This window comes from Nestor notabilis, unplaced genomic scaffold (assembly GCF_000696875.1).
Source record: "Nestor notabilis isolate BGI_N333 unplaced genomic scaffold, ASM69687v1 scaffold34057, whole genome shotgun sequence".
Taxonomy (NCBI): Eukaryota; Metazoa; Chordata; class Aves; order Psittaciformes; family Psittacidae; genus Nestor; species Nestor notabilis.
Genome location: NW_009936619.1, coordinates 5,919 through 19,681, shown reverse-complemented (window position 1 = coordinate 19,681; position 13,763 = coordinate 5,919). Strand labels below are relative to the sequence as shown.

The window sequence follows — 13,763 nt, the reverse complement described above, 5'->3', positions numbered from 1 at the left end:
CTGCTGAATACTTCAGCATAGTCTTGCCTTCTGCCAGCCTGGATTCACCTACTTTTTTAGGTGACAACATATTCATGAGTTTGGTACAAGTTATATCATACAGGCTAGTTTTAAGGGAATGGTGAATTTGGGCTTATTTTCCCAGAGGAAGCCTGGAAAATAGGCTCAGACTCCTATTCCAGCTATACAGTAGTCTACTCGCAGCCATGGCAGCTAAACTTTTAAGTTGGATTTCTCTCCATTGGAAGGCTCTAGTTCTGCTGCTAAGCAAACCATACAGAGGACTGCTCAATCTGCTGGACAGAGTATTTACCTTCAGAAAGTTCTTCACCCGTTCTGGGTTATAGCAATTACTTTCACGGCAGATTCTTTCCACTTCCTTTATCTGACCAGTCTTGCAAGCTGCCTGGATGTACTTGAAGTGAACATCTGGATCCTGGCTGAAGTTTACAATGGAACCCAAGAAATAGAACAGTCCTAGAAAGAGTCACATTTTTAACACAGTTAAAAGGGTAAGTGAAGCAAATGCAAGCTGTATAGGCTTCAGCTTGTGACTTAGTTCAACCCTGCTGGGAGAGTAACTTCCATTCAACTGCAGGAAAAGAAGGATTTCTCCCCTTCTTTCAGGTTTCATCTTTCTTTCTTATCTTTAATCAGGAGGATTAAGAAACTATCTAGAACAAGCTACCCCTAGAACTCACTGTGATGAGCTCACTTCAGTAAATGCATCCTAAGGTCCAGCCACGTGACAGGTACCTCACCCATAAAAGCTAAAATCCTTACTATTAGCTTCAATCAAGTCGTGCTTTTAAGTAAGCTGCTTCCCTCTAATACTGTACCTTCATAGCTTTTGAAAGATTCAAAAAGCTCCACAAGAGACTGGGTACCAAGCTGCTCATGGTATTTAGAAGCAACCTGCACACAGAGCTGTAGGTTTTGCCTAATGTTGGCTGACAGCATGGCACGCAAACATTCCACAGAGTCTTCAACTGAGAGGGAGCCAAAGAAGTTCACAAGCCACTGCAAAGAGAAAGAAATTTTACTCAGTAAGTTATACAGTATTTGACTGATCTAAAATGTGGCAGATAGCCAGAGTTTCTACCCCAGCTACTAGAGAGAAGTCTTCTATGAGCTGAGGCCAAAGGCTTAAACACACTCACCATCTTCACAACTACAGAAACGCATATTCAAAGAAAGATTTATAATGCCCACCTAGGAAACTGAGGTCAGATTTAAGCCATCAAAAGTATAGATTACAGTTTAATCGTTAACTGGACAAGTGCTCTTGAATCACAGGTGTACCCACAAGCCATCTTTTAGCAGCTACAGAAGTGCTGAAGAGCATTTGCTTTACTTAAGCTTTCTTATTCTGTGCAACAGACTTACCTCAGGATTCAAGAGGTGAGTATGAACAACAGCACGTTTAATATCATAGAGATCTGTGTAGTGTTCCAAAGCTCGCTGGAGCAAGCCTGCCTTTTCACACAACTGGGCAATATGAGCACGATCATAGTGTGTAAACATTTGGTTTCCAAGAATGGCATCTGCAACCTAGGAGATTACATTTCATATTCAGACTGTCAAAAGAATCACAGCAGCTCAGCCTAGAAGTTGTTGATGTCACAGCAGTGACTCACTAGTAGTCTTTGATGTTACTGAACTACTAGATTTCGGCATCACACACCATAATTCTTGTGCAAGCCTATTCCTGTCTTTCCTTCACTTTTTGGAAAAACTAAGTTAGGAGGTCTTACCTGTGGGGCATGAATCAAATTCATTTCCAGGAGACGAGTCTGAAGGTGGCCTTCTGCGGGGCGGTTATTCTTCAAGGCATCCAACAGAAATGATGTGCACTGCTGAATAAGACTGTTCTCCATGAACACATCCACAATCTGTTGAGAAGTTAGAGAAGGGGGTCTATATACACACATGTACATTTATCTGTATATATTAATGGCCAGGCTAGAAAGGCACCTCATCACAGCATCTAGCATCCTATATTCTCTTTGGTTTTGCCCAGATTTTGCCACCCACTCTATTAAGTTTTAACACAGCACACAAATCCCAGCCCTTCTCTCTTGCTGGGATAGCTGCTACAAGAAAAGCCAAGACCTTTTAAATGTAGCTTCAACTATTTAATAATGCAAATTGTTGCCTTATGTCTCTGTCTGTTTAACCAGAAGAGGCCACTGACAGCCAGCGTTCAACTTAAGTTTATGTGTTCACCTTCCTGTAAATTCTCTGCATGATAGCAGTTAATGTATGCTTCATTAAAGCCATGAGTAGGACAGTAACACTACTGCTTTGACTAAGACTGTGGCAGATTCACCATCAATATCACAGCTGTAAGTCAGAAAGCTTCCACAAGAACTTGAGAGCACACTTGCCTCTAAAGACTTAATGATAACCAAATGTGACTAAAATAGTTTAGTCACTTTTCTAACCAAGCCAACTAGAGACCTAAACTGGCCTTACCAGTCCCCAGATTGGTACTATGCTATTACCTCTGTCTAGAAAAAGACCAGTACTCTTGTTGTAGGCATCACCTGGTTAATGTTAGCCAGTGGCTCCTCATCCTGTACCAGCATCTGAGAAAACTGCAGGCCTTGATCTGGACTGACTCTCATCACACTTCTCAGTAAGAAGATCCAGTCTGGGGTATAGCCAACCTAGAGATTTCAGAAACAGTCATGCATGTTTGGGAAGCTTTACACATCTTTTAAGCCTTCAGATTCTTTAACATAGGCAGTACGAAGTGCTGCAAGGTTGCCATGTCCAACCCCTGTCTTCCAGGAATTCTCAGATGAAAGCACTGCTTGTCTATTGACACAGAAATTCAGTATTCACCTACTTAGGAACTGAACTTGTGCCAGAGCGTTTCTCTTGCTAGATAAGAAAACTGCTAGGGACAAATCTTTCAACAGTCTTAAAGCACTATCTATCAAATAATGTTCTAAACTTACAAGTGGACATCTGGCAAACTGTTTTGTCAAATAAAAAGAAAAAAAAAAAAAAAAAAAAGTCTTACAGATTTAGGAAGACTCTTATCTTTATTCTCTAGAATAAGCTTGAGCCAGTCCATTAATTTGATAGCCCATAAAATCCCAGATGTTCTCCATTTATTTTTTTGCAGACTGCTCAGACCTTAGTCATACACTATGATTTGCACTATGACAATGAAGAAAAACCCTGTTTCTCAATCTTGCCTACTTATCAGTTTTAAGTGACAGGAATCAAACTTATCTCACAGGAGATAGCTTGAGAATGTACATATTCAGCCTAAGATAGAGCCTAGCAGTTTGTGATAAACAACTTTACCTTTTTAGCATACAGCACTATTTTCTGGAATTGACCAGTTTCAGCGAAGCACTGAATCACTTTGTTTGGCACATTAGCACGAAGATAGACACTGAGTGCAAGGGTTGGGTCAGCTGTCTTCACCAAGTCTCCCAGCTCCTCTGAGCACTCCAGCTGAAGTCAAAAGTGGTATTTTGTCAAGCAGAACAACTCACAGATGGCAGTATCAACAGAAGTATTTTTCTCACAGTTGTTACAAGGCAACAAAGATTAAGCTAGTGTCATGGTCAAGCCTACCTTGTCTTCCTTCAGCCACTTCTCCAGAAGCTGCTTGCGGCCCTGCTGTAGGACAGGGCGACAGAGTTCCAAAGACTCAAACTTGTTCAGCTGCCCCTGGTCAAGCAATATTCCAAAGTACTGGAGCAAGGGAGAGGCCTGTCCAGGCTGAGCTGGTACACTCTGGAACTTCCTGATTGTATCGCTAGTACGTAGGATTCCCTGAAGCGGCACAAGATAGAAAGTAGCAATGTTTAGTTAATGAAGGTTGAATAGTATTAGTCAAAAACCAGTCAAACTTCAGCTTTACACTGAACCATCTCCTCTTAAGCCTTCAAGGTGGAAATCTTCAAACCAATGAAGTTCTAGCAAGAAGTCAGTGGCCACAGCAAGTTCAGTCTGTGCTTGAATAAGTATAGCAAATGCTTCCTTATGGGATATAGGATATTATAACAGCCACTAAACTGCAGAGAACTAACGCTAGTATTGCAGCACTTTAGTTTTTGAGTGTCAAGTACTGAGATTCAAGTGAACCAAGCAAGTTCACTAAACTAAGGCAAATCCCTAATCCTTATGACTTCTAAGCTTTACCTTTGGAGCTATTTACCTTTGGTGCAGATGCAGCTACTTTAGCAGCATCTGCGTAGCTTCCTTGAGCAAAGAGTGTGTTGAACTTTCTGGCAAATAATTCCTCTGCCCCAGCTAGATTACTCCGTATAGCCATGCGCAGGCCCAAGTCGGGATTCTGGAGAACATTTGTAGCATAGTTAACTATGTTGTCTTCCTCCACACATACAGAAAGCACCTGGAAAGGACAAAAGGCATACTGAGTACTGTCCTTTCCACAACTACTGTGAAATATAGCAACCAAATGGCTCTGTAGCCTATCAGTGAAGCAGCAGATCATTAAAAACCCCAAGTTCCTCCCAAGCAGTTCTGTACTAGGAGAGGTTAAAACCTGACTAATTAAGTAGTTCCTTGCTCCCTTCCATGACACTTGTTGCATCAAGTCACTCATTCCGTTTGCTACATTCCATCTGAACTTTAGAAGGTTCAAAACCAGAATGCTTGATTTGTTACCTGGCCTTTTTTGTTCACACCAATAATGCCTGAGGTAGGTTCATGAGGAGCTGTGACAAAGATAGTATCAGCACTAATACGGTTCATGTAAATGCACACTCCAGACTCCAAGTCATACATGTGAATATATCCATACTTCGTGATCAGGTAGATAACACCATGCTTAATTCCAATCTGCCAAAAGACAGGGATTTATTAGTCAAGACTAAGACTGTAACAGTTAAGTAAGCTGTCTTTAGCTCTGTCACAAGCTAGTACTGCAGTGACATGCCTTTGTACTGACACCAAGAACAAATATAGTTTCAGGCTTCTTCCTTACATACTCAAAGCAATGAATAACTTTGTTGGTCATGTGGATCCACAACTCCACTGAATAAAGGGGCTGAAGGGAAATTAGAATTCATCTGCAGCAAAGGACATACTCCTAATCCCAATAAGCAGGGCTAAGGAAAAAGTTCAAGCATAATTCGCATTCTAGTCTGTCAGTACAACTTTCTGTTCCAAAATATTGATGAGATAATCCCACTCTTCCAACAAGGCCTATCCAAAGCACCAACAGAAGGTAAGTCAAGCCCAGGTACCGAGTACTGCAGTTCACCTGTCAAGTCACTTAACTGGGGAGGCTTTCAAGCCAACGTGGTCTTCAGTCAGATAAGTACTTTCACTTTGGAACAAAAGCATCACTTCAGATGCTTTGTTAATGAAGCCCCTGAAGTACAGAGCCACATGAATCCTGTCATGTGGACAGCTTGCTTTGTTTACTTTATATTAAGGCATCTCTTGGTTCATTTATAAAGTCATTCTATTAGACTTGTCAGCAGTTGCATGCTGAGTAATTACACAATTCCTAGTCCTGCACACATACTTAAGTCTGTCAAGGCAACCAGTTACGTCCTTTCCTAAAGAATCTCCCACTAACATCCCAAATTGCCTGTTTCTGTGCTAATACTACAAGAGGTATGCTGATAGGGGAGTCCCCAGTCCATTTGCTTTTACAGTAATGAAAGGCCACTTTCATATGAAGCTACCTCACACTCTTATGTAGAACTCCAAACATTAGTAGGAAGTTCAATAGCCAAGACAATGTTTAGAGACATTCTACTGAAAGACACTATGGAGTTTTTTAGGGGTCCTTTTTGTTGTTGTTGTTTCTTTGTACAGGTTTTGTTGAAGGTTTTTGTTTTCTTTTTTATACAACCTTAAGTTGATATATCTGTAGAAATACTGGGATACCCTATAGATTTCTGTTCGACTTACTGTTTTAGCGTCCAGGCTACCTCCCACGAATCTATGAACAACCCTCCCAGAAATAGGAGGAATGACAGCAAAGCACTAGCAGAAAGCATTCTTTACAACAGAGATGTCAGCTACTTGCCAGGTTATAAAGTTCATTGGGGGTGGGGGTCAAGCATTTACCTGCATTGCCACAGGAAAGTCTGTCTGTGCTTCAGGTGGGAAAAACACATCAACGGCTTTCTTAACAAATGGTTGATTTCCAGTAGCTGGCTGACCTACTTCAATTATGTGTAGCTAGGAATAAAAAAGTACATGTCACAAGATTGCCTGCAAGTGCAGCCACATGAAAGAAGTTCCTCTCTTCAGATAACACCTGGCTGATGAGTATCTGCCCAATCCTGAACAAACACAGTCTGTGGACCCCTGCATCAGACCTTTGTCAGAGGGACAAGTTTTCTGGAACTTGTTAAAGTAAAAACCAGGAAAAGATAAAAAAAAAATAATGCTTTCTGTATTTTTATTCAAGACAACTCATTCAAGATGTTTTGAGTGAGACTTGTTGATTCATCAACAATTTTGCTGGACAGGACTAGAAAGCTCAAGACATTTTAGTGTTACCTCAACTATTCACAGACTGCTACTGAATTCCACTCAGTATGATGCATACAACCTACCCACAGACCTAAGGCTTATCTAGACTCTTTCTGTACTGAATTCAAGGCATAAAAGGCTCTTTAACCACTTAACTTTATGCACACAAAAAACTCACATGGGCATAAACTGATGCTTTAACACCCTGAGCTCAGTTCTCATTGCTTCTACATTTGTTCTTATGTTTAAGTTTCACCCAAGCAACTCAGACTTTTTGCAGTTTGTCCTATTAAAGCATTTTGAAACTGACCAAACATGCTACACACATGGTTCCCAAGCTGTTGTTCACAGAACATACACTAAACTGTGTGATCACTGAAGTTCTATTAGCAGAATTCTGCCACAGCTGAACAGTTAAACAGTTGCAGACTTTACCTTGCCCCCTGCAGGACTCCTCACAGCAAAACAGAAGAGGGTAGAAGGTTTGGCATTTCCCTCTATTTTGAATTCTGCAAAAGCTGCTGCATGGCCCTCTATAGGCTGGGAGACTTTTCTATCAACTGAATACAGCTGCATTGCACCAACCACACGATTTTGCTAGGAAAAAAACAAAATGAAAGGTTAGCCTGTAGAGATAAGATTTCAAATGTTTATAGCAAGGCTTTTGGGACAGTAAACTAAAAACCAAGAAATGTTTCTCATCCCCTCCTCCAACACTTGAACTGCATTATAGAGCAATTATCCCTACACAAAATATATTTTTGATCTACAGAAACCAAAGTTAAACTATAGCAGCTATTAAATGGGGCCAGGGCTCTCCCGATGGTTTTCATTGCATGCTGTTTCCAGGTAACTTACCTGTGCTGAAATTCCTATCAGCAGCAGCCATTTCTGGTGTTCATCTGTCCTGTAGTTGATGATTTGGCAGCCCGCAAGACTAGCATGCCTGTCAAACATCTTTTGGGGTTGCGATTCTCCCTCCATGCTCCAGTGGTAGACTGCTGTTTCTGTCACCAAGGCAACTGTATTCACAGATATCCACTTCCAGAAGATCACTTCCTCTGCCATTGTGTGGGCTTTCATTTTACTTTTCATCTCAATGTTAAAGATCTGAAGTGTTTTCCCAGCTAGTATGACAAAACCCAAGAAACATCATAACAGAGTACCACAATGGCCATCCTGTAGTCTGCCTATTTACAAGCACCCTGTTTAACCCACTATTCAGTGATGTTACAGGGTGGGTGTCCTGTCACATCCAAGTCTCCTTTGATACTTGACTTTTACCAGAGAGAACCCCCTCCCCACCCCTGAAGCAAAAAAAAAAACCCAAACCAAAATATATCTATTTACGGACACGTACATGGACATTCCAACAACTGACAAGCATAGACATTTTAACTATAAGCTGTAGTTAAAAGACAGTCTAAGCTACAGAGCTTGCATAAACTCTTGCTTAGGTAGCAGCACTATATACCAACTATTGGTGTCTAGTACTTGTCATTCAGTATAATTAACAGAAAGAGTATCTCCAGTTTATGTTAATTTAGTGGCTGCTGTAGATGACCTGGACTGAGTCCAATAGCATGAGACTCACAACAGCTCAAGACAGCTTCCATTCTATTTTTCTGTTGAATGAATTGTGCACTTAACTAGGAGATGGATGGGCTCTGTACAAGAGTAATACAAGTGCCTGTTGAAGAGAAGAATCAAAAGTTCAGAAAGATTATAGAAAGATTTGAAGCTTTTGTTCCAGTTAAATTACTGCTTCATGATTTACATAACTATATTGCAGGCTTAAGCTTAACTTTAGTATTCCTTTTAACTACCAGAGGCCTTACCCTAGTAAGAGTAGATTCAAAACTAATGTTAACTGAACCAACCTATAAAGAATAAGGGACTCTATTCTTCTTACAACATCAAAGTGATGTTTTACTTCACAGCAGATGAGACGACTCGGCTCTAGAAATATTGTTTTCTGTTCGCAAGACACCCACTCAGACTGCTAGAGTACTGGCTTGTAATGCCATTATTTCTATCCACATTTCAGAAGCGTTTTCCCTGTTAGTAACACTTCTGTCAAACTAGAAGATGTTCCTTCTACTGGGAATTAGAAGTGGCTGCTGGCCACTGAGGAATCATTTTTAAGAGATACTAACCACAAGTTAATATGCATCTTGCACTGCTCTAATATTTTAACATAATTTATATAGTAAATTGATCATACAAGTTTAATGCAGTGCCAAGGCACAAGATAAGACTTCAGTACTACCACATAAAACACTTATGCTCCCTTGATTAACTGCATAAAGAACTGTTAACCTGATCAACTAGTTCCTAGGACTGTTTGCTACCTTTCCTGGGACAAAATCAGCCTTCTTCTGACCACCTTTCTCTGCACATGCAGTGACTGTACATACAAGTGCAACAAGCCCAGGCCTAACACCAGCTGTAAACTGACAGTTTGAAACAGCACATTTATTGTAATGGACAATCTGAGCAGCAGTGGACTGGTGCTACCAAGGGATTGATTTTGGCTTCCACAGTTTGTAGCCTCACATGCAGAAGGTCGACAAGTAGTTCTGGAATGCCTCTAATAATCATCTAAACAGGAATACCAGTATGTGCATACAGAAACTGCTCTCAGCCTCATGAGAAGGAAGCAGGATGCCTATCCTAGTTTTAAAGACATAGAAGAAACTGAGAAGCTACTAAAATGAGCTAAAAGTTCATGCTTCTTTGTTTTCTAGACTAAATTTGACTGCTATGCTTTACAGTTGGAAATAGCTTTACAAGCTTCGACAGGCAGCTAGCTCTGGACGTTGACGGCCCTAGGAGCCATAGCAATACAGTTTAAGTGTAGCAACATAAATTCAAATTTCAGAACTCTAAGCTGTAATTAAACTAAAAATAAAGTGTTATTTGTATTAAGAGTAGAGCCTGCTATAAAGTCATAGTGAGGGCAGGTATAAGTTTGAGTTATATCTGCTTGAACATTTCTGAGATAAGAAGCCAGACTCTTACCTAAGCTTTTCTGATCAAGCTACCAAACTGCTCAGACTATTCTCTTACAGGTGTAGTCAAGTTAACAGATTTGGGTTTTGAACACTGGCACAAGAATTTACATTCCAGTTCACTGGAGCACGAAGCTTCTCCATTCCACAAATAATGGATGCACCCTTCAGTGTTGCATTCTCCACTTACACCAACTGGGGAGCACTCTCAGAACAGCGCAAAACAAGAGAACCATGAACAACACAAGGACAAGGCATAAATCTTGGTACACCAGGAGAATGCCACATGCAATCCAGAAATGAAATTGTGCAGACTGTATTTCAGTTTAAATCAAGAACCATTTCATTTCTTTTTTCGAGGGTGGGTTTGTATGTTTATTGCTCAGTAATTCTCAAATTATGAGCAATTTCCAATCATGGCATGTTGAGTAACAATGTGCAACAGGTTTGACTACTGAAGCCTCAGTCAATCAGCAGGGGAAAAGTCTGGAGTGACAGACTGACTTAAACCACTTCTTCAGTGCAGTTCACTGTAGTTCTGCTGGTTACCATGAGTAACAACATATTAGTTGGGTATTTCTACTCATCTTCTTTTCTACCTAACCCTCTGGTCATTAGATTAGATTTGGTAGAAGGAGAGATCATTAAATTTGCAATACCTGACAACACAACTCCGCATGTCAATGTGACATCATTCACCCAACCTTATCTCTTCAGAGGACAGGCTTATTCACTCTGCATGGACAGAGTCATGTTAATTTTGAACAAGTCTTAACACTGGCAAGAATAAAGCTATATTCTTCAAAGCTGATGACAATCCATTTAGTTAGTAGGTTAGTTTTAAAAGGGAACTATATAATCTGGTTTTAAGAGCTAAATGAAGCCCTGCTAGTGTGGGAAGTGCAAGAGAAAGCACTTTCCTTCCCAATATGGTTTGAATAAAGGGATTAAAGGTTAAGGACAGCGAACTCTTAACAGAACTGAACTTTTTTCATTGTTACCTTTACCCACGCCTCAGGTAAGGCAGTCCTTTGCAAGATGTATAAGCAGCTTAGCTGAATCACAGATTCAACTGAAGTCAAACATTAATGCATTAGTTTTCCCCTAATGTCAGTAATAAGCCTGAGATCAAGACAAGAAGTTACAGGTTTTGTGCCAGTCCTGAGGACAGTTATTTCTTGGACCCTTAAATAATTTCACCATGATTTTTCACAGTCGACACACTTAGGCAGAAATGAATAGCACACAGGACATGCCAGCAGAGGTCTCTCATAAAAATATTGCAACTTGGTTTTGTCTATCAACTGTACTTCCATCATACACACACACAAACACTAAGAGCACACTCCTCTCCTTCACTGGGTACAGTCAATAGTCAAAGCAGCCAAATGGTTAGCAATGAGCCAACGAAGAACATTTTCACTATAATGCCAGTTGAGGATTAAGATCCCCCAACCTGGCTCTGAAGTGAACTGTCAAATGGCTACCTTAAGTTCAGTACTTTTTATGAGATTAGACCATTCTGTAATACTGAACATGAAATGTCAAAGTTCACTCACCATCTGTTTAGATAAGATGCAAGAAGAAAAGTACATAGTCAGTAACAGTTATTGAGATTAAATAACAGAAGTTGGTCATTCAATAAAAGAACCTGAGATATATTCAAAATTATTTCTTTGAGCTCAGAATGTTACTTAAAAGCAGTATCAACACCACAGATACTGGTAAGCAAAGATCTTCCATCTGCAAGATCTTATGATTGCCAAACTTAACATGCTTCTACATTCAGGCTTTCAGTTCGTGATCATTATGACATTTTATTGGTAACTGGTAAGCGTCTCCAAAACTACAAGAAAGGGCCAGAACAGAGAGAATGGTTACACCCCTATTTATCTTCACATATGCCCATTACGTTTACAACACCTGTTTAAAGGGAAAGTATACAAGATATTGACCTGGTCCTCAGTGAGAATACGAGGCTGCAGTGCCAGGCCCAAGCATCTCACACCTACTTGGAGGCAAATCATCTAAAGCTTATCAGAAAATCCACTGCCAAAAATACAGCATGCAAGTGTAGGCAAGAATTCTTATCCTCACATACATTCTTCTTAGAAAGTTTACATAAATCTTAAGCTTAAGAACATACGTAGGCAGTAATACAGCTACACAGTAGGTTTTGTACTGCAGGAATAAAGGGTTACTCACCTTTCAGTGCAATTACTTTGGAGGCTGGATTCATGATGGCACTTTCGGCAGAAATTGGACGTCTGATGGGTGTTGTTGGATCACTCATGTCAATTATCACTACTTGTGCCTGCTCTCCCACTTTCTCCCTGATGCAGATGAACTTGTCCGATTCCATAGTTAGGGTACTGAATCCAATGTTTGCTGGGTTAATGCCCAAATTTTGGAGCTAGAAAAATGGAAGAGAGTGCTTTATTATCCTTCCCATGTTGAAGGTCTAACTCAAGCCTCTGTGTCTAAAGTCTCTCCCCCTGAAGGAAATGCAAGACTGCCAAATTTCTCTGACAAGAGTGTATATTATGGAACTATGATTTACCTTCTGATTCTTTGTTCAAAAGATCTACACAATTCTCAGTATTCAAGTCCTAAAGACATTGCAAAGTTGTTATTGATGCAAACTAAAAGGAGTTTTAACTTCAGCATTTATTGCTTAACCTGACTTTAGTAATATGGTGGGCTGTATAGTATCAGTAGCATCACTATTCCAGATCTAGTAAGGCTAGGAAGTTTAACATTAAAAACTAAGTGGAAGAACTACAACATACAGCACCAGTGGGTCTGATGCTGAAAGAACCAGTTTTCCTTACACAAGCCACTCCTAGCAACAACATGGAACAAAGTCTACACAGCATGTGTCAGATGGCCTCTTCTTAGAAGTGGACTTGTTCTTCTTGCTTCTTAGAACCTAATTCTTAGCAGTCAAAGAAAGATGTGTTAAAATAATCAGTGATTCCTTGTCTCCTTGCCCAAGATGCCATGCCATTTGGCTCAACCAAGGCAGGGATTTCAATGCAGGCCTCCTCCAGCCTTATGTCCAACTCTCAAAACATAACTTGTGCTCAATCCTATGACAATAGGTACAAAGCAGTTACTCTTAATGTAACTTAAATTAATTTTGTGCCACTGAATAGAATGCCCTAGAAGATGGCTATTTCTCATACTCATCCTTTTGTGTTAACTTCTTTCCATTCACTTCCAATTTCAGGATAACAGGAAGAAGTGGCAGTGAATGAGCATCACTGGTTCAACTGGTGTACAGCAAGTCAGATTTACCTATGCAGCACACCCCAGCTTGGTATGTACACACACTGCATTTTATAGAACAGTAACTGTGACAAGCCTGAGCACCTGCTTTATGCCCCAGAGCAATGCTTTTCAAGCACAGGAACTGTATCAGCTTCCCTGAAGCTTCTGAAGGGATTAACCTACACTGCTTTTCAGTGCACTGCAAGTGAAAAATGACTGCCCGCAAGGAGACAGTATAGAAACTACCACCAGCATCACTGAGTCATTAGACTCCTTTTATACATACCACCACGACATTCATACAATAGACTAAACAAATCCCTTGGGCAACAAGTCCTGTGATGGTGTCACAAACACTATTTTAGTGTGTTTTGATCTGGCTGATCATGGCTTGTTACAGCTTCTGTAGAGCTGCTCACTAAATCATAAACTGGGTATGTAACAGAGACACCTGTAAGTGTGGTGTGTCAGGACCGTGCCCAAGAATGCCTCAGGAATTGTTCTGTTTTCTGTTCAGCTTACTAGTGAAGTGCTATTTGGCTCAGTAACTGCTAATCTTGACATACTCAAGTTTCTGTAATGCAGTACAGGCCAAAGGGACACATGTGTAAGGACATTTACTCCCTCCCACAAGCATGTCTCAGCAAAATTGAGACCCATTCAGGTATTACCTCAGGTAACACTTTATAGGTAAAATACTTCAATACATGCTAGTAAACTTCACTGGGTGCCATTCATTCCAAAAAAGAATCAAAGTTTAGGCACAAGATCATCAGAAGCTGCTTGCAACTAGAGTTCTGAAACAAGTCCACTGGGCATGTGGCTATTACAGACTTGGCTCCATCAGTAAGGAGGGAAGTTTCCGTATCAAGACAACTCATGTACTTTTCATAGGTAACGCAGAAAGTTTTAGTACCCAATAAACATGCAAGCTGTAGTTCCATCAACTTTTGTGACCTTGCACGACAGAGGAATAAATGATGAGCTCCTAATTCCACTGTT

At 40.4% G+C, this 13,763-nt stretch overlaps 1 protein-coding gene across 2 annotated transcripts in view; it reads right to left on the bottom strand.

Moving 5' to 3' along the window:
• The window catches only part of LOC104408728 (clathrin heavy chain 1-like), a 27,762-nt gene extending 15,858 nt beyond the window's left edge, over positions 1-11,904 (bottom strand). The window contains exons 1-14 of one of the 2 annotated variants that reach the window (XM_010018422.1): positions 11,697-11,853; positions 11,051-11,053; positions 7,339-7,607; positions 6,916-7,077; positions 6,070-6,183; positions 4,654-4,827; positions 4,181-4,378; positions 3,595-3,795; positions 3,319-3,471; positions 2,547-2,669; positions 1,755-1,892; positions 1,387-1,551; positions 840-1,020; positions 314-477 (exon numbers count right to left, since the gene is read on the bottom strand). In XM_010018422.1, coding sequence (XP_010016724.1) covers positions 314-477; positions 840-1,020; positions 1,387-1,551; positions 1,755-1,892; positions 2,547-2,669; positions 3,319-3,471; positions 3,595-3,795; positions 4,181-4,378; positions 4,654-4,827; positions 6,070-6,183; positions 6,916-7,077; positions 7,339-7,607; positions 11,051-11,053; positions 11,697-11,853 — 2,202 coding nt within the window. Of the gene's footprint in view, positions 1-313; positions 478-839; positions 1,021-1,386; positions 1,552-1,754; positions 1,893-2,546; positions 2,670-3,318; positions 3,472-3,594; positions 3,796-4,180; positions 4,379-4,653; positions 4,828-6,069; positions 6,184-6,915; positions 7,078-7,338; positions 7,608-11,050; positions 11,054-11,696 lie in introns of both variants that reach the window. The other variant, XM_010018423.1, reaches the window with a different exon arrangement.
• Between the last annotated feature and the right edge of the window lie 1,859 nt (positions 11,905-13,763).